Raw genomic sequence first — 18,516 nt, forward strand, 5'->3', positions numbered from 1 at the left:
CTTCTACTCTAAACAGGGTTATTTTTAAAATTTCAGGGACATAGGCAAGCAAGAGAAGAGAAAAGAAAAGGAGAAAGAGAGGGGGAGGAGAGAGAGAAGAAAGATAAAGAAAGAAAGAAGAAAAGAAAGAAAAAAGAAAGAAAGAAAGAAAGAAAGAAAGAAAGAAAGAAAGAAAGAAAGAAAGAAAGAAAGAAAGAAAAAGAAAGAAAGAAAGAAAGAAAAAGAGAAAGAAAGAAAGGAAGGAAAGGAAAGGAAAGGAAAAGGAAGGGAAAAAAGGAAAGGAGAAAAGAAAAAGGAAGAACTATGACCTTCTAAGAATCCTCATACTGGCTATTAAAATATTATTTTTCTCTTCCTGTATTTTATAAATATTAATAATAACTTAATGTGGGAAGTTCTCTGAGTAGGGAGAGAAATTTAACGACAGCCTCTGGTCCATTTGCTGTAGACTCCCCCCAAATCTTGGCCTTCTTACCAGAGTGAAGCAATCCTCTTCTCAAGTTTACATTTAATTATAATTGCAACCGTCATGATGATTAAGCCTCTCCCTTTGTCATTGTCTTTTCTTGGCATTGTTGCTTTGGCTCAGCTTGCATGCTATAGACCTCAGATGAATCACAGAGAATCTGTGCTTTTTAACTGTGGCAAAACCATAGGCAGCATTTTGTTTATTCCCAGAATCAGTTCCAAAACAGCTGTTTAATGTTCATCCTTGGTTTTGTCATCTTCTTTCAGGGACTTGTAACAGCAGCATCTTCTGTTTTTAATTCCCCTGAAGAAAAAGAAAAGAAAAAAGAACTCCCTGAGTTGGTGTGCTGTGTGGAGGTGCTAGTTAATGACTTATTTCCTCTCATTTCCTTAATCAGGAAATTTCATAGTTTGACAGTGGCAGGGTTCCCATGAACGTGGCTCTGACCTGAGCCAAGCTGTGTGAAACACTCGACCATGAAAACAGCTTGCTCTGCATCTGCAAGCCTCTGACTGTTCCAAACCGAGGCCGACCAGAAGCTTCCATTTGACACAGTGGTGAGGAAAGCTTGTCAATTTTTCATGGGTAGTGATGGTTCCATCTCCAATAGAATCAATCAGCCAAAAAGTGATACATTAAGTCGTCCATCAACTGGTAGTCTGGACACAAACTGACTGGTGGGTTTTACTTTAGGGAGATTTCCCTCCGAAAAACGGCTGTTGAATGATGAACACACTTAATATCTTGTGGTATGAAGAAGCACTCAGGAAAATCAAGATGAATCGCGCCTTATCTGGGTGCAAGATACTGCTTAGTTTAGAATCACTGCTTGAAGGCTAACAGCTTACCAAAATTGTCATTTTAAAATGTCATCAGCCACGTTTAAATTGCTTCTTAAATTGGTTCTTCACGCTTTTGCTGAGAAAGAACGGCTTTCCAAAAAAAGACCCTACCCCCAAAGACTGTAATTCATTGATCTCGAGTGAAACCTGGGCACTGGTCTTTTTATTTTTTTAAACATTTTCAAAATATTTATTTATTTGGTTGCGCTGGGTCTTAGTTGCAGCAGGCAGGCTCCTTAGTTGCAGCTCATGGGCTCCTTAGTTGTGGCATGTGAACTCTTAGTTGCGGCATGCCTGTGGGATCTAGTTCCCTGACCAGGGATCAAACCTGGGCCTCCTACATTAGGAGTGCGTTGTCTTAACCACTGTGCTACCAGGTAAGTCCCCTGGGTACTAGTCTTTTTATGTTTGTTTGTTTGGTTTTTTTTTTTTTTTTTTGGTACTAGTCTTTTTAAAGTGCTCTCCAGGGTGTGGAGAAAAGGAACCCTCCTACACTGTTGGTGGGAATGTAAATTGGTACAGCCACTATGGAGAACAGTATGGAGGTTCCTTAAAAACTAAAAATGGAGTTACCATATGATCCAGCAATCCCACTACTGGGCATATACCCAGAGAAAACCATAATCCAAAAAGAAACATGTACCACAATGTTCACTGCAGCACTATTTACAATAGCCAGGACATGGAAGCAACCTGCATGCCCATCCACAGATAAATGGATAAAGAAGATGTGGCACATGTATACAATGGGATATTACTCAGCCATAAAAAGGAACGAAATTGTGCTATTTGCAGAGATGTGGATGGACCTAGAGACTTTCATAGAGAGTGAAGTAAGTCAGAAAGAGAAAAACAAATATCTTATCACTCATATGTGGAATCTAATTTTAAAAAATAATACAAATGAACTTATTCACAAAACAGAAACAGACTTACAGATTTCGAAAACAAATTTATGGTTACCAAAGGGGAAATGCAGGGTGTGGGGAGGGATAAATCAGGAGCTTGGAATAAACACACACACTGCTATATGTAAGACAGATAACCAACAAGGACCTACTGTATAGCACAGGGAACGCTACTCAATATTCTGTGATAACCTATATGAGAAAAGAATCTTTAAAAGAATGAATATACGTATATGTATAACTGAATCACTGCTGTACACCTGAAACTAACACAACATTGTAAATAAACTATACTTCAATAAAATCAAAATCAAAATAAATAAAGTGCTCTCCAGGAGATTCTAATGTGCAGCTGATTGGAGCCACTGCTTTCTGCAGATCACAACTGCAAATAATCTTTGAAACCTGCATGCTGTGTATGGGGGACACACATTGTGACTGTGCACTTTGCAATAAGTCAACTTGGTATGTAATGACCTGTCTTTGAAGTCGAATTTGTGCTCCTTCTATCAGAGATAAATTAGCCCATGACAAATAAACTTTGGTAAACCTCATACTTACTTCTATTCATTCTCTCTCTCTCGCTCTCTCTCTTTCCCTCTCCCTCTCCCTCTCTCTCTCAACTTTTCAGCCTAATTTTCATTCCACACCATCTTTCAGAGACCAAACACCTCCGAGGCCAGTTCAGATCACCAAAATGTGAGCCCTACAAGGAAACTCTTAATATCCCAATATGCCAAACTGGTCTTTGTCTAGTATCCTCCATTTCAGGAAATGTCTCCCAAATCCACCCTCTTATTAAGCCAATAACTTGGACTCAACCTTGATCTTTTCCTTTCCCTCCTCCTTCACATCGAATCCCTTGTACCCCCCTCACGTTCAATCAACTCACTCTCCAAACAGAACTCGCTTTCACCCACTTCTCATCACCTCCAGGGCCACCTGCCCGCTCCAACTATTATCGCCTCCCACCCTCCTCCTGCTTTCGCCCCATTCAAGCCATTCTGAGCCCAGCAGCCTGAGCACTCTTTCATGTGGTGATTTACAAGCCACTTTCCTGCTGACAGCCTTTCAATAGTTGCTCATTTCAAGTGGCGGGAAATCCAAACTCCTCACCTTGGCCTACAGGATCTGGCTGCCGCTGGCTCACCCAGACTTGTACCCCTCCCCCTTCCCTCCCCTTCCCCTATTCCTTCCGCCTCCTCATACCCCCTGCCCCCAACTCCCTCAGCAGGATCCACTCGCACTGGTTTCAGCCTATTCCTGCAGCAGAACAGGTGCCGCTCCGGTGCCTTGCCTGGCTGGCTCCTGCTGCTCTCCTTTTCAGCGTCTCTCTTCAAAAAGGCCCTCCTTGACGATTTGATCTCTGTCACAGCGCCCTATTTCTTTCCTTTCTAGTAAGTATTTAATTTATCTGTTTAATTTATCTGTTTAATTTATCTGTTTAATTTATCTGTTTGTCTCCCTCCACTGGACTTGAAGCTTCCTGGGGAAAAGGACTTCCTCTTGCTCACAGTTGTGTCCTCAGCACCTAACAGTGTACCTGGCACGTAGTAGGAACACATCAACTCTTTGTGGAATCAGTGAATGAATGACTGGGAAGAGGAGCAGGAGGAAATGACTGGATAATCCGTATCTGAGACCACGCAGCTCGGTGTGATGAAGGGTTGACTGCAGCTTTTGAGAAAAGGAAAGACGGCTTTTACTTAACTATGTGTCCACTATGGCCGTTAGCTGTTGTTGAGACATTTATCCCCCAAGCCACTCTCGTAATGTGCATCAAGGAGGGCTCTGGTTCAAGTACAGAAACCAACCGAAGCCAACCCAACCAAAACAAGAATCCACCATAAGGTTGCTGGCCTGCCTCATGGAACCTAAGTGGAGATTAGAAAGGAACTCAAATTCTTGGGAAGATGGGGATCGACACCTCTCCCTCCCTCCCTCTCTCTCTCTCTTCGCAGCCCTCTCTCCCCGACCCCACCCCATTTTTCTCTGCACAACTATTTCTTTCTTCTTTCTCTGTAGATCACCTTTCTGCACACTTGCCACTCAGAGTTTCTGAACTTTTACATCTCTGCTGTCCTAGAACCCAGATGGAACTCAAGTCTCACAGAACTGGACCTCCAAATTTCTGGAGAAAAGGATTCTGATTGCCCTAGGTAAGGTGCTTAACCTCGGACAATTACATGCAGCCAATGACACAGGAAGACATGTACAAATACTCCCTCCAAGGGGATCACGTTGAAAAATGGGAGCAAGGGTAAGGGAGTTTGGAGGGACAGTTCCTGGTGACATGAGGAATCACTGGTTTTTCGCTAGGTAGACACCTCAAAATATATCCACTAGAAAATTCAAGTTAGTTGCTGGGACGTGCTCATCCTTGCCCCATCCTGGCTGTCTCTTGTGTTTGCTCCCTACGACTAGTTTACCTCTTGAGGATCCAGGCTTTGGGCTGACTTTTTAGTTGCTGGAGGCTGCCAGGTATTGAACTGGGCCTGTATGGGAGAGAAAGAAGAGAAAAAGAGACATACTTTTAGGCCACAGAAAGAGGAGAATTCGATCAAGGAAAGAATAAGTATATTTTAAGCATCAAGGCATGACAAATGATTTCTAAGAGGAGAACTGGATTAAGAAAAGAATAAGTACATATTGAGCATGAAAACTTAATGGATTATTTTAAGTTGTTGCCTTGGAGTCATTTTTTTTCAAACCAAGTGACTCACCCACCAAGAGATTCTTTTGTTGTATGATCAATCTTACTTTAGTGCTAACAGCGCAAGTTCAAATGATGATGTATTCCTGACTAAATGTTGCATTGATGAAGCAGCCTGTTTCTCAGTCCTTAGGCTCACTTTATGAAGCATCATTTTCCAACACTGATGCTTGAGTCTATAAAAACAGACCCATCAATATATTTGAACAAAAACATAAGTGGTTGAATTTGGGTGTAGGATTTCAAGTTTTTAAGGAACAATGTCATGCAAAATAGAACAACAGACATATTTAGGGAAAAGGCTTCTTTAAAGGCCATATGGTATATTGGCTTTGTGGCCTAGTGATTCAAACCCTGGTTTATGCCTCTTTATTAGCTGTGTGACTTCAACAAAATATTTAATGTCTTATCATAAAATAGGGGTAGTAATAGCATTTGGGTGAGGTTTACTTGAAATAATAGATTATATCAGTTAGGGATTGTGCTACACTGCAAACAACAGAATCCCTGACTAAATAGTAGCTTCAGCAGACCAGGAGATTTGAGGAGTTTTTCTCATTCACTAAGAAGCCCAGAGGTAGGTAGTCAGTCGCTAACCTTGGTTAAGGGGCTCAAAGATTTCAGAGCAAAGGTCTTTGCAGTTCCCATGATCTCTCCCATGATTTCTCTCATGATCCCAAGATGCCTGCTGCAGCCTCAGCCATCACATCCATATTCCTAACAGGAAAAAAGAGGGAGTGGTGGTGATTGAATCAAGAGAGCAAAAACTTTCCCAGATGTTGAAGTCAGGGCAGGCTCAGAGCTTTAATAAACAAGCGGCACTCATCAGCAGATTAGCACAATAGAATTTTATTTCTCATTCTGGTGAAGGTCAACTGATAGCAGAGGGTGGGGGTTATGGGGACAGGGTGGGATGCAGCTCTGCTCAGGACAATCATGCAAGGACCAATTTAGAATATGGGGCTTCCAGGCTTATATTGGGCATGAATATCCTACCAGCAGGCAAGGGAAAAGGGAGACTTGTGTAGGAAGGCTTATGGATCAGGTTTAGAATCAAGGCACTATATTTTGATTCACATTTTAGTGTCCAGAATTCAGTCACGTGGGTCCACATAGATGTCAGGGGAGCCAGAAAATATAGTCCTTGAACGGACAGTTCCTCCCAGCAACATCTCTATGTCATGAAAAGGGAGCATGAATCTTTGGGGATACAGCTGTCTCTGCCACACTGGAGATCCAGACCGACTTCTACAGAAATGTTATCGCCTAGAACTATGGCACTTGATCATCCCTGCCTGCAGTGAAGGCTGGGAAATGTAATTTTCAGCCAATATCATTGCAACCCTGGATAGCTTAGGTTTCTCTTAGTGAGGAAAAAGACACTGTGTAGGCAGCTAGCTGTGTCTGTCACATGAGAGCACACTGCCTGGTCCTTAGTAAACACTCAGCAAATGCTGGCTATTGTCACTGCTGGGAAAGCTATCCTATTTGATATAGCTGTCTCTCCTGCTGGAAGTTACTGACGGCATCCTGGTTAATTGATTGCTGAGCCTGGAATGAGAAGACGAGTTTAAATCCTGGTTTGGTCCCTTCCCATCTTCTCTGAGCCTCAGTTTCCTTACCCAAGAAAATGGGAAGCGTTCAACCTGCTTCACAAGTTTTTTGTATGGATTAACTGAAACGATGAGCCCAAATGGGATGAAAGCGTTGTTTTATACAAATTATGTACACAATATTAAAACTGAAAGGCAAGTGGGAGAAACCCATATGCCCATTGCATTGCTTTCCTAGGGCTGCTGTAACAAATACCACAAACTGTGCAGCCTAAAACACAGGGATACAGTCTCTCCTGGTTCTGGAGGCTAGGAGTCTGAAATCAAGGTGTTGGCAGGGCCAGGCTCCCTTTGAAGTCTCCAGGGGAGAATTGTTCCTTGCCTCTTCCAACTTCTGGGGGTGGCTGGCAAGCCTTGGCGTTCCTTGGCTTTCAGCTGCCTCACTCCAATCTCTGCCTCTGTCATCACATGGCCTTCTCCCTGTGTGTGTCTGTGTCTCTTCTCCTCTCTTATAAGGACACTGTTTAAGGGCCCACCTACTCCGACATGACCTCATCTTAACCAACTACATCTGTCATGATCCTATGTCCAAAAGAGGTCACATCCTGAGGTACTGGGGGTTAAGACTTCAACATACCTTTTTTTTTTTGGAGGGGTGCGGTCACAATTCAACCTATAATATTCATCAAATGATGAACAAATAAAATGTGATATAACCATATTATGGAATATCATTCAGCAATTAAAAAGGGATGAACTACTGACAGATGCTGCAACGTGGATGAACCTCAAAACATTCTGCTACATGAAAGAAGCCAGATATAAATAGTCACATATTGTATCATCCCATTTAGACGAAATGTCCAGAAGACGCAAATCTATAGAGACAGAAAGTAGATTAGTAATTGCTTAGGGCTGTGGCAGGGAAGCCTGGGGAGTTACTGCCAATGAGTATGGGCTTCCTTTTGGGGAGGGAACAAAAAATGTTCTCAAATTGACTCTGGTGAGAGTTGTGCAAAGAAAATGAGCAAATGCAGCCATAAAAAAAGAATGAAATAATGCCATTTGCAGCAACAGGGATGGACTCAGAGATGATCATACTAAGCAAAGTAAGTATGAAAGAGAAAGACAAATACCACATGATATCATTTATATGTGGAATCTAAAATATGACACAAATCAACATATCTACAAAACAAAAACAGACTCACCGATACAGAGAACAGACTTATGGTTGCCAAGGGCGGGGAGGGAAGGAATGGGAGTTTGGGATTAGCAGAGACAAACGAGGTCCTCCTGTATAGCAAAAGCACAGGGAACTATATTCAGTACCTTTTGACAAACCATAATGGAAAAGAATGTGAAAAACTCTGCCAGTTTAAATAAGTTTAGGCCTCTAACCTTTAATAAATTACATTTCCAGGGTCCTGAAAGAACCTGTGCCTGTCATCCTATAAATGCTGCTAGAAAGCTTAAAGCAGTCCTGCGCTGGGAAAGAAGAAAATAAGACTTTCAGGCCCTCCCTCCAGCATCCTCCCCCAAATTCCTCATAGGAGGAGGAGACGTAGCTGACCAAGGGGACTGGGGAGAACTGACAGCCACTGTTGTCTAAGTGCACGCTCTTTGCCCAGCATCTGGAAGCCCCCTCATTAGAAATGAAATGACTTCCACAATCTATAGCCAGGACATCACCCTCTATCTTGGCTTAGCTCAGTTTTGAGCCTGCTGTCATCGTTGGCTGGAGTAACCCCACTGTTTTCTCTTCCCTTCTTCCCTTAAACTTAAATTTGCATGTAATCGTTCTCTTCCCAGTTCAACTTTGGCAAGCCATTCAAGGCCCTGTTGTAAAACTTTCCATGAAATGATCCCTGCAATGTCACAACAGGATATGAAAATCTGGGACATCTATTACCACCAGACTGTTATTTAAACTTATATTTTTATTTCTATTTCCCACAGCATCTAAATAGTTCAACTCCACTTTATCCTGCAAAGAAGAGGGGCAGAATCTCTTTTTTACAGAGAGAGGAAAGGCAACTGAGAGCTGCTATTTTGATCTTGCCTACTGCTGCACGCCTGGTCCAGAGCTGGGGGCTGCCTGTGATCCAAAGAAGAAAAATAAAAAACAGATTCTGCTCCTGAGAATCTTTGAATCTTGTTGATGACAGTGTGAGTGGTGAGTGAAGCAGAAAGAACTAGCGCACCTGAGATTTGTGACTCCAACTGCCTCCTAAACTCCACCGTGTTCCCTATGTCCCTCTCTGGGTCTGTAGTGATTTCGCCACTTTCTCCATGTTCATTGTTCCAAAGAAGGTTTCTCTGGCTATCTTTTCTTTTTTCTCCACCTTTCAATCATACTCCTTTTTGAGGTGACTCTTTCCTGCCCCCACCTCAGCCCCCAAATCAGCAGGCCATTTCTTCTGTTTCCAGCCGCCCCAGGGTTAAATACAGATGTCTGTTACATTAACAGGAAGAAAATGGAACTGAAAGAAAGTTTGCGTAATTTGTAAAATAAAAATGAGTTTCGATCCCAGTAGCTTATGTCTTATTCTTGTAAGGACTGGGTTTATATCGATCATCTTTTCCACAGCAGTCAAGTGTGGAATGTGGTGAAGTTAGAAATGTAATTGTGTAGACATAAAAAATTGCATCTCTATAACCATCATTGGGACACTTTTCTCGAGATGCTATTTCGGTGTCCTTCAGAGCAATAACAATATCAATTGGGAATGTAAGAGAAGCAACTTAAAATGTTATAGCTCGTTTACTTCTGGGAAGGCTAATGTGCTCCAGAGCAAGACTATTGCTCATGACACAAGGTACTCGCAGAGAGGCTGGAAACGCTTCAAGACCATTAAAATAAAATGCCAGTTATTCCTGCTGTTCAAATATTCTTCAACTTCCAATTTAAAGCACCAACATCTAAGAATGTAATTGTGTTATTCTCTCTGATAGCTGGAATCTATCTAAGCCAAATGCTTGCGAATTATGGACTATTGGGGCTACAGGAGCCCAGAAGACAAATGAGGTGGATAAAATGTGGTTTTTTTGTACTGGCACGTTCAACATTTGAGCTCCATTACTGTTTGCGTTAAAATGTATTCAGAGATGAAAGTGCCTGAAGTGTCTTTCCTCAGCTGAATTGAAGAAGAGGTTGGGGAAATGCATAAATCACCTCGAGATCTCAACTCAGAAATCTGAAAGAGAGAGAACGAGTCACACACCTGTGCTCAGAATTTTCCCACACTAAATTTTCTCTACAGTTAGTTGTCCATTTTTGAATCAGGAAGCTGTCATCTTGATAAAGCTGTCCCCGCTCCACCCAACCGTCCCACAGCCCCTTAACTCAAAATTCTCTCCCTGATGAGCAAGTGGACCACAGTTTGAAAAAGGCACGTTGGATCAGAAAAGGGCAATTTTAAAAGCCAAGGCTGTGAATGGTGATGCTTCCCTATCACACGGGGAAATTATTTCTGTTTAATTCCTGCCTTACAAGGGGAACACTTAAGGTTCAGGGGCCCCATTGGCACATCAGGGCTTTGCCTGGGACACCGTGCCAATTCAAACTGTCACACAGTACGGGGAGGGAAAAAAAGCCTAAATCAGTTTCTATTCTTTAATAGAAAGCAATACTGTAGTTTAAATTAGCAAGGCGCCGCTGAACCACTATTTAAAATGCGTTTGCACTGACATCCCAAGAAAGGTTTTTTTTTCTTGTTTAATTGCACTGTCAGTGTGGAACGCTTTCACTTAAAACCATTCTGGGGTAGACCTTTTAATAGAAAGTGACAATTTAAATTGCCATGATAGCAGCGTAAATGGCGCTTAAATTCATTACTAAACTGATGTCGCAGTTGGCTCCAGACCAGTTTGTTAAAGCCGAAGAAAAAGTGTTGGGGGAAGGGAGGAAAGTAACTCAATGGTGAATCATTAATTCCTTTTATATTCATTGTAATAACATTAGCTGTGATGAAGTCATCTGGCTCCCAATGGATGTAATGTACACTTCTATTGAATTCCACATTATTCCATCCTAACGTTGCCCTGATCAACGCCTATTACCCAGGAATTGCTTCAGTCACAGGCACTTACTTCTCGCAGTCACTTTGTTTTCTTGTCTTCACTCCAATGGTCCAAAGACAGGAGCTGTGGCTTCCATTTGCTGGTGGGAGTCCAGAAGTGTAAGTGCTAGATTTATCTACTGCCATTCTTTCTTCTTCCTTAAGTCGGATTCTCCTGGTAGCCCGTGGAAATGACTCTTGCCAGCTTTTGAGAAGCATTGTCCCCAGAGCTGAAGGTGCCCTGTGAGGTGAGGTCAAGGCCGTTTGAGTGGTGCCATTGGTCAAACTTGATTGGTTTACGGGCCCAGTGGCGGGGGTGGGGTGAGCATCTTAAAATCTCAGGCAGTACTGGATCTGTGAACCTGGAAGGGCGCTCATAAGTTGGTCATGGTTGAGTTTAAAGCATTAGGGACAGTGGGAGGGGTTGGAAGGGATGGACGAGGGGTTGGACAGGGGTTGGAAGGGATTGGGAGGGATGGGGTTGGAAGGGATGGACGAGGGGTTGGACAGGGGTTGGAAGGGATTGGAAGGGATGGGGTTGGAAGGGATGGACAAGGAACTGAGAAGCCTGTAGGAGTGAGGGCCACTCAGAGTCACCTTCACAGTCTCCTGTTCAGTTGTCTCGATTCTGAAACATACTCCCTTAGAAGTAAATTAATCATTCGGCTTTTCTTTTAGGCACAATAAGTAAACTAGGTTATTCTAGAATCGCCATTTTAAAAGGTGCTGTACATTCCTCTTTATTATGTAAAAATTACCTCAAATGATGAACAGTTGTAACCGGGCTCACAGTAGGGAAACATACTTCCCGTGTGAAACTTAAAACATATTTAGGACGAAAAAGTTTCTTGAGGTCAGTTTCTGAATAGTTTCTTGAGGTCTTACAATTTAAGGGTTCTGGGAATGACTTTACAGTCCTCCAATTTTTCCTATATCAGGCATTACAATTTCTGAAATTTCCATCACTCAAAATTGGAAGTGACCATGGTGGTCATCTGGGGCATGATATTAGGGTCTTAGTTTTGGCATCTGGGGATGGGTTACAGAGAGACCATGAAAACCATACACAGCTTTTTGTGTAGTTGTGCATTACTAAGGAGAGAGAGTTCATTTCTTTCATCAGAATTTCAAAGGCTTTTGCAAACCAAAAAATAGTTAAAAACCATTCATTCAATCTTACTTTACCGAAAACCAGAAAACAGAGGAACAGAGAGGTGGTTGATTCCCAAGGTCACACTGATAGCTCTCGGCTGGTCTACATAATCCTGGTCTCTGATTCCCAGTCCAAAACTGCCTTTTAAATTTTGTTACAAATCTTCTTCCTTTTGCAAAACAATGGATACTGCAATGCTGGCCTTTTCTGAAAGCCACTCTCCTGGCAAACTAACTTTCTGGAACACAACTGTCCCTGGCAGAGGCAAAAGAGGCCCCAGAGCCACTGAAATTGTTGTCACGACATTTCATGCACCATAAAAGGTCCTGAGAGATCACTGAAGACACCGTTCATTTATTCTTTCACTTATTTAACAAAGATTTATTGAGCTAAATACTTATTAAAGCTTTTTTAAATAAAATTCTGACAAATTTTGTTATCCAGTTTCACAGAAAATAGAAGAAGACTAGGGACTTCCCTGGTGGTCCAGTGGGTAAGCTTCCACGCTCCCAATTCAGGGGGCCTAGGTTCGATCCCTGGTCAGGGAACTAGATCTCACATGCATGCCACAACTAAGAGTCCGTATGCTGCAATTAAGAGCCCACATGCCGCAACTAAGAGTCTACTGCTGCAACTAAGAAGTCCACATGCCACAACTAAGAGCCCACTTGCTACAACTAAAGATCCCACATGCTGAAATGAAGATCCCATGTGCTGCAGCTAACACCTGGTGCAGCCTGCCTAAATCAATCAATCAATCAAAAGAAAATAGCAGAACATGAGCTGGAAGAGGACTGCAGAAGGCAGAGATACGGATCAAGAATTGTGAGATATTTACGAGCAGCCTGACAACAAGAGGAAACAACAACATTCATTGTCAAGAAGCAAAGACTCCAAGCCATGAAGCGGACAGCAAGTGAGTTCTCACACTGTCTGTCTGTGAACACAGAGTTGGGCAGAGTACATTTTAGAAAGCCCTTCATTTAAAGGGTTAAAATGTATGCCATATGATGAAAACGTATGTCTACACAAAAACTTGTACGTGAATGCTCATAGCAGCATCATTCAGAAGATCCAGGGGGTGGAAACAGTCCAATGTCCATCAACGGATGAATGTGATCTATCCATACAATGGAATATTATTTGCCCATAAAAAGGAAGGAAGCGATGATTCATGCCACAGTGTGGATGCACCTTCAAAATATTATATATAAAAAAAAAAACAGCCCCAGAGGACTACATATTGTATGATTCCCTTTACGTGAAATATCCAGAATAGGGCCAATCTATTGAGACAGAAATACTAGTTGCTTAGGGCTGGGAAGGATGGGGGGGGTGATAACTAAAGGGTTTCTTTTTGGGGTGATTCAAATATTCTATAATTGACTATAGTGATGGTTGCACACATCTGCGAATATACTAAAAAAAAACCCCACTGAACTGTGTACACTTTGAATGGGTGAATTGTATGCTGTGTGAATTACATCTCAATAAAGCTGTTATTTTTTTAAGTGTACGATATATGAATGCTTAAAGCCTACGCTTTAACCCTGTGGAAAACTGATTTTCCCTTTGGAGCCAAATTCTGAAACGTCACTGGTCTTGGAGAAGGGGTAACAGATGAGGTTAATTCACACCAGGTTCTTCGTGGTGTCTGCTTTTGTTATAGTAAGAAAGGCTGCAGCAAAATCTGTGGGAGAGTACCAAATGTCAGAGGATATAGCAAGGGAGGAAGGAGAGAGAAGAGTTAGGAAACAAATTTATATATATATATCTATCTTTATATTTTACATATATATCGCAATGTCCTATAAGAGGATAAACTTGAGTTGGGTTTTGGACACGGTCATCTAGTTATCTTAACCACCTTCAGGAAGATAATTCTCAAAACAGGGAGGGGGAGGCTGTGTGATAGAATTAAGCTTACTGAGTTTTGAAAGGCTGAACGTTGTTGGAGGAAACTAATTACTGGTGTCCAGAAAAGGGGGTAATCAGTCTCTTGCGTTTAAGGGTCAAAGGAGTGAAACTGCCTGGTGGGGTGGGCGTGGGGAGCGCAGAGACAATGTGAAGATCTTGAGAGAGGGTATGAGAGGGTATGGCCCCTCCATTGTCTCTGGGGACAGAGGAGGAGCCTTCTGGCACCTTGGCAATCCTCAGGACTGGAGAGAGGACAAGAGTTTTGAGTTGCACTAAGCACGAACACCCGGACCAGCCCGGGCCCAGCACTTCTAGCGCATCCGGGCACTGGAGAGGACCAACTTGTGTGGCTGATGGGATGGGGCACTAAGAACTATGACCTATGGAAGACTGTGCCAGGAGCTGAGCACACCCGGCTGAGCCAATCACCATGGGAGAACAGCACGCTGGCCCTGGACGAGAGCAGCACTGACCAGTGGCCACGGAAGACTGGTGTCCTCTGTGACACCAGGAGGCAGCAAGTCCCACTGCAGCAATGCCAGCACCCAGCAACAGCCAGCTGGGACCTTCCGTTTGGACTGTGTGAGGCCCAGTGTTCTCAGACCACCCGGAGGGCTGCAGAGGAGCCTGAGAGGTTGATGTTGGGTTTCCTGTCCACCTGAGCACATGTGGTCCTGAATCTCTAAGTGAATTTGGAAAAATAAAAGAGATGTGGCACGCTTATACCCTCAAGTTGGTGGGGAAGTTCGTGCGGGTTATAATGAGAATAGTAAGCCCTAGAAGCTGTACAGAACTTTGAATTTCTGACGTTTTTCACAAGCATCATCCCCTAGGGCCCTCACAAGAGTCCAGCGAGAAGGTAGGTGGTTGACGTTATTCTCTCCGTTTATCACATGAAGAAACTGAGGCTTAGTGAAGCCAAATGAATTGCCCAATATCACATAATTAATAAGTGCTGAAGCTCTGACGTCAGTTATTTTGACTCTTAGTTCAGTGGGCCTCCGATAACACCATGATGCCTCTTCGAGAAAAGGAATATATGGGCCCCCTCAAAACTTCTGAATTTTCCTGGCTCTGGCCTGAAAGGAAGGATCACAGTCCAGAGCTATATTCTGAAATAACCTCAGTTTGGGCCCAGCTGCTTTTCTTGCTTTAGTCTAGGACACTGGCTCAAAGAAAACCTCCCTCCACGCAGCTGGCCTCTCCAGCTACTCCAGGCTAAGGCTGGCCCAGGCCCACCCAGATCATATGCACGCTGACCCAATCCTGCCACCTCCACCTGCCACACCAATCGCTTCTGAACTCACCATATCACAGAGAAATGGATGCACACTTTGTTGGGATGCCTCCAATATCACTGCTGTCTTGCCCTGCTAATTATCTGGGTTATTGTGTAGATTCTGTCTTTCAAACTAGAGTGGAAGTTCCTTGAGGTCAGGGACCTCATTTCACTTGCTTTTGATTCTCAGTGGTGTCTAGTGCATAGAAGGGGCCAGTAAACTGCTTTAAGTGAATGCTTATTCCTTTTTCTCAAACACACAGTGGGCACTCACAATATTTGTTAACTGCCTGGATGGCAAATTTACTGTTCTCTAGTCAACTCCCATGCAAATAAATAAATAAAAGATAAAAGATCAAGGTCCTCAGCATCTCTGCCCACCATGACCCTCACAGACCTATTTCCTCAGGCAGCGACACACTGATGACACCTTTGCCCTGTAAAGTCCAGTCAAGAGCAGGGGTCTGGGCCTGCCTTGATCCAGTCCTCTCTGTCAGTATTGGCTGTGTGAGTTCAGGCAAGCTCCTTGTCTCTTGCTTCCTGCCTGTGAACTGGGGCTGATGAGGATGAAACCAGTTCTTATCACTTAGGGTTGTTACCGGGATTGAGTGAGTTAATATGTGCTTAGGACCGTGCCTGGAGCATGGGTGCGTGCTGGTGAAGCGCAGCCTGTTAAGACTACAAGTTTAGGGTTACGCCTGCCCTGCCCAGACCGAGTATCCAGTCCACCGACACCGTGGGGGTCCTCACTCCCCTCGGTTGAACTTGAGTAGATAAAAAGCAGATTCTAAAATTGCCCCCCAAGAGGAGGAAATAGGTGTTTAGCAACTGTTTTTTTCTGCCAACATTGCCCTCCATCTTCAGCACGGGCCTTTAAAGGGGGGATATTCTGTGACTCGGTTGAGCTGTTAGAGTCACAATAGGTCATGTCATGCTTCTTTCAGTGGCAGCAAATCCTCTCAGCCCAGCAAATTCTCAAAAGCTTTGCAGGCTTGGGTGGAGGTCATTTCAGGGGACCATTTCACTACTAGCCATTCATTCATCCTATCAATCCATCACTTATACACTGATTTATTCACGTATTCGTTTGTTTAACAAATACTTACTTAGCACCAGCTATGTGGTAGACAGAATCCCCAAATGGATACATTTCCTAAAAGTTTACATCCTAGTCGTTTATAGACAATAGACAAATGAGTAAAATACGTAGTAGTTTTAGATAGTGATATATGCTAAGAAGAAAAAATAAAGCAGGGTAGGGGGGTTGAAATGTTAGGGGATGGATATTAAAATTCTAGATAAGTTGGCCATGGAACCACAACCTGTATTAGTCAAGGTTCTTCAGAGAAACAGAATTGACAGGATGGAGAGAGAAAGAATGACAGGGAAAGAGAGTGTAAGGAATTTGGCTCACGTGATTCTGGGGGCTGGCAAGTCTGAAATGTGCAGGGCAGGCCTGCATGCTGGAGACGCAGGGAAGAGTTGACGTTGCAGCCTTGAGTCCAAAGGCAGTCCGGAGGCAGCTCTCTTTCTTCCTGGGAACCTCAGTCTTTTTCACTTAAGGCCTTCACTGATTAAATGAGGCCCACCCTGTTGGAGGAGGTCACGGAGAGAACGTGACCAGCGGTTGGCCCACGAGCTGCACCTGGGCAATCGGAGGCTCCGGACCCTCTTCCTCATCCTGGGAGTGTGCCTTCTGCTTTCAAGGCTGCAGCCTCTATGTCGACTTTTAAGATTCCGGCCGGCAGGTGCAGAGATCTACTCATCTGGTGGTGCCCAAGACAAGCCTCGTGGGTAAGTTCCGTTCCTTACTAAACCCGCCACCTACCAATCTGGAGGGGCTGCCTCTTTCTTCAGTGGACAGGGGCCAGTTTGTGAACCAACACACCCACATTATGGAGGGTCATCGTCTTTGTTTAAAGCCCACTGAGAAGGGGGCTTTGGGGGAAAGTTTTTCAGAATGTCAGAGAGAGAGCCATGCAAATAAATATCCAGGAAAGAGAAATCCAGGTAGAGTGAGAAGCAAGTTCAAAGGCCTTGAAGTGAAGTCTGGCAGGCACGCTGCTGGAGTCGCGTGAACGAGGGGAAGAATAATGGAGAAGAGATCAGAATTCCAGGGGGCAGAGCATGTCGGGGCTAGTAGGTCTTCCTAAGGACTTGGGTGTTACTCTGAATAAAATGGAGGGGAGGGTTTCCACAAAGGAATGACCTGACCTGACTTGGGTTTTCACGAGATTATTGGCTGCTGTGTTGAGGATGCAGGTAGGCAAGGACAGAAGCGAAGAGGCCAGTTGGGAGGCTATTTCAATCATCCAAGTGCGAGATGCTGGGGGCTGGGATCAGCGTGGTAGCAGTTAGCTGCAGGGTCAAAGGTCAAGGAGAAGCAGCTGAATTCTGGATATAGTTTGAAGATGGAGCCAAGAAGATTTACTAACAGACTGGAGATGGGTTGTGAGAAAAAGAAGAGAATCAAGGATGACACTGAGGTTTGGGGCTTTGAACTAGTAGAGCTGCCACTACTGAGGTGGCGAAGTTTGCAGGAGTAGCCTGGAGTGGGCTTGGTATATATCAAAGACTTTATTTGGGACAGATAATGGGGGGGCCTAACACATACTGAAGTGCAGATATCATTGTAGGCAGTTGGATATACGGGCCTGGAGTTTGGGAGTGAGGTCCAGCTGGAGATAGAAATTGGAGAGTCATCAGCACAGAGGTGGTATTAAGGTCCTGAGACGTTAAACGAGATCATTCAGAAAGTGAGAGTGGATACCAAAGAGGCCCAAGGACTGAACTTCTGAGCACTTCAGCACTTGGAAGTTGGGAAGGTGAACAGAAACCAGCAAACAGGATGAGAAATAGTGTTCAAAAAGAGAAGACAATAAATGTCCATCGACAGAGGGATGGATGAAGAAGATGTGGTCCATACATACAATGGAATATTCTCAGCCATAAAAAAGAATGGAATAATGCCATTTGCAGCAACATGGGTGGACCTAGAGATCATCATACTAAGTGAAGTAAGCCAGACAGAGACAAGTATCAGGCACAACAGCGTAAAGCAGGAATATTCCAATAAAGAGCTTAAAAAAACAGACAAATACCATATGCTATCACTTATATGTGGAATCTAAAATATGATACAAATGAACTTAATTACAAAACAGAAATAGACTCCCAGATATAGAACACAGACTTATGGTTACCAAAGGGAAAAGGGGACAGGGAGGGACAAATTAGGAGTTTGGGATTAACAGATACACACTACTATGTACAAAATAGATAAACAACAAGGACCTATTATATAGCACAGGAGACTATATTCAATATCTTGTAATAGCCTATAACAGAGAAGAATCTTAAAAAGTGTGTATATATATATGGATATCTGAGTCACTTTGCTGTGCACCAGAAACTAACACAACATTGTAAATCAACTATACTTCAATAAAAAGATTTTTAAAAAATAAAAGACAAAGGAGGTGAGTGGGGTATTGTGGGAGCCAAGGAAGAACGTGTTCGAGACAGTGACCCTCTTGTCAAGTGCCGCTGCTGAGGACTGAGAAGTGACCATTGGACTCAGCCACGTGGGGGTCATTTGTGAGCAGGGCAGTTTTGGTAGAG

At 43.5% G+C, this 18,516-nt stretch overlaps 1 protein-coding gene across 1 annotated transcript in view; it reads left to right on the plus strand.

The window, feature by feature from the left end:
• LOC130841576 (transcription factor SPT20 homolog) overlaps nt 1–14,278 on the plus strand; it is a 42,013-nt gene extending 27,735 nt beyond the window's left edge. The window contains 2 exon segments of the mRNA XM_057717688.1: nt 4,245–4,378; nt 13,912–14,278. Of these exon segments, the coding sequence (XP_057573671.1) occupies nt 4,245–4,378; nt 13,912–14,278 (501 nt within the window).
• Nucleotides 14,279–18,516: the final 4,238 nt, after the last annotated feature.

Source organism: Hippopotamus amphibius, chromosome X, assembly GCF_030028045.1.
Source record: "Hippopotamus amphibius kiboko isolate mHipAmp2 chromosome X, mHipAmp2.hap2, whole genome shotgun sequence".
In the NCBI taxonomy this organism is placed as follows: domain Eukaryota; kingdom Metazoa; phylum Chordata; class Mammalia; order Artiodactyla; family Hippopotamidae; genus Hippopotamus; species Hippopotamus amphibius.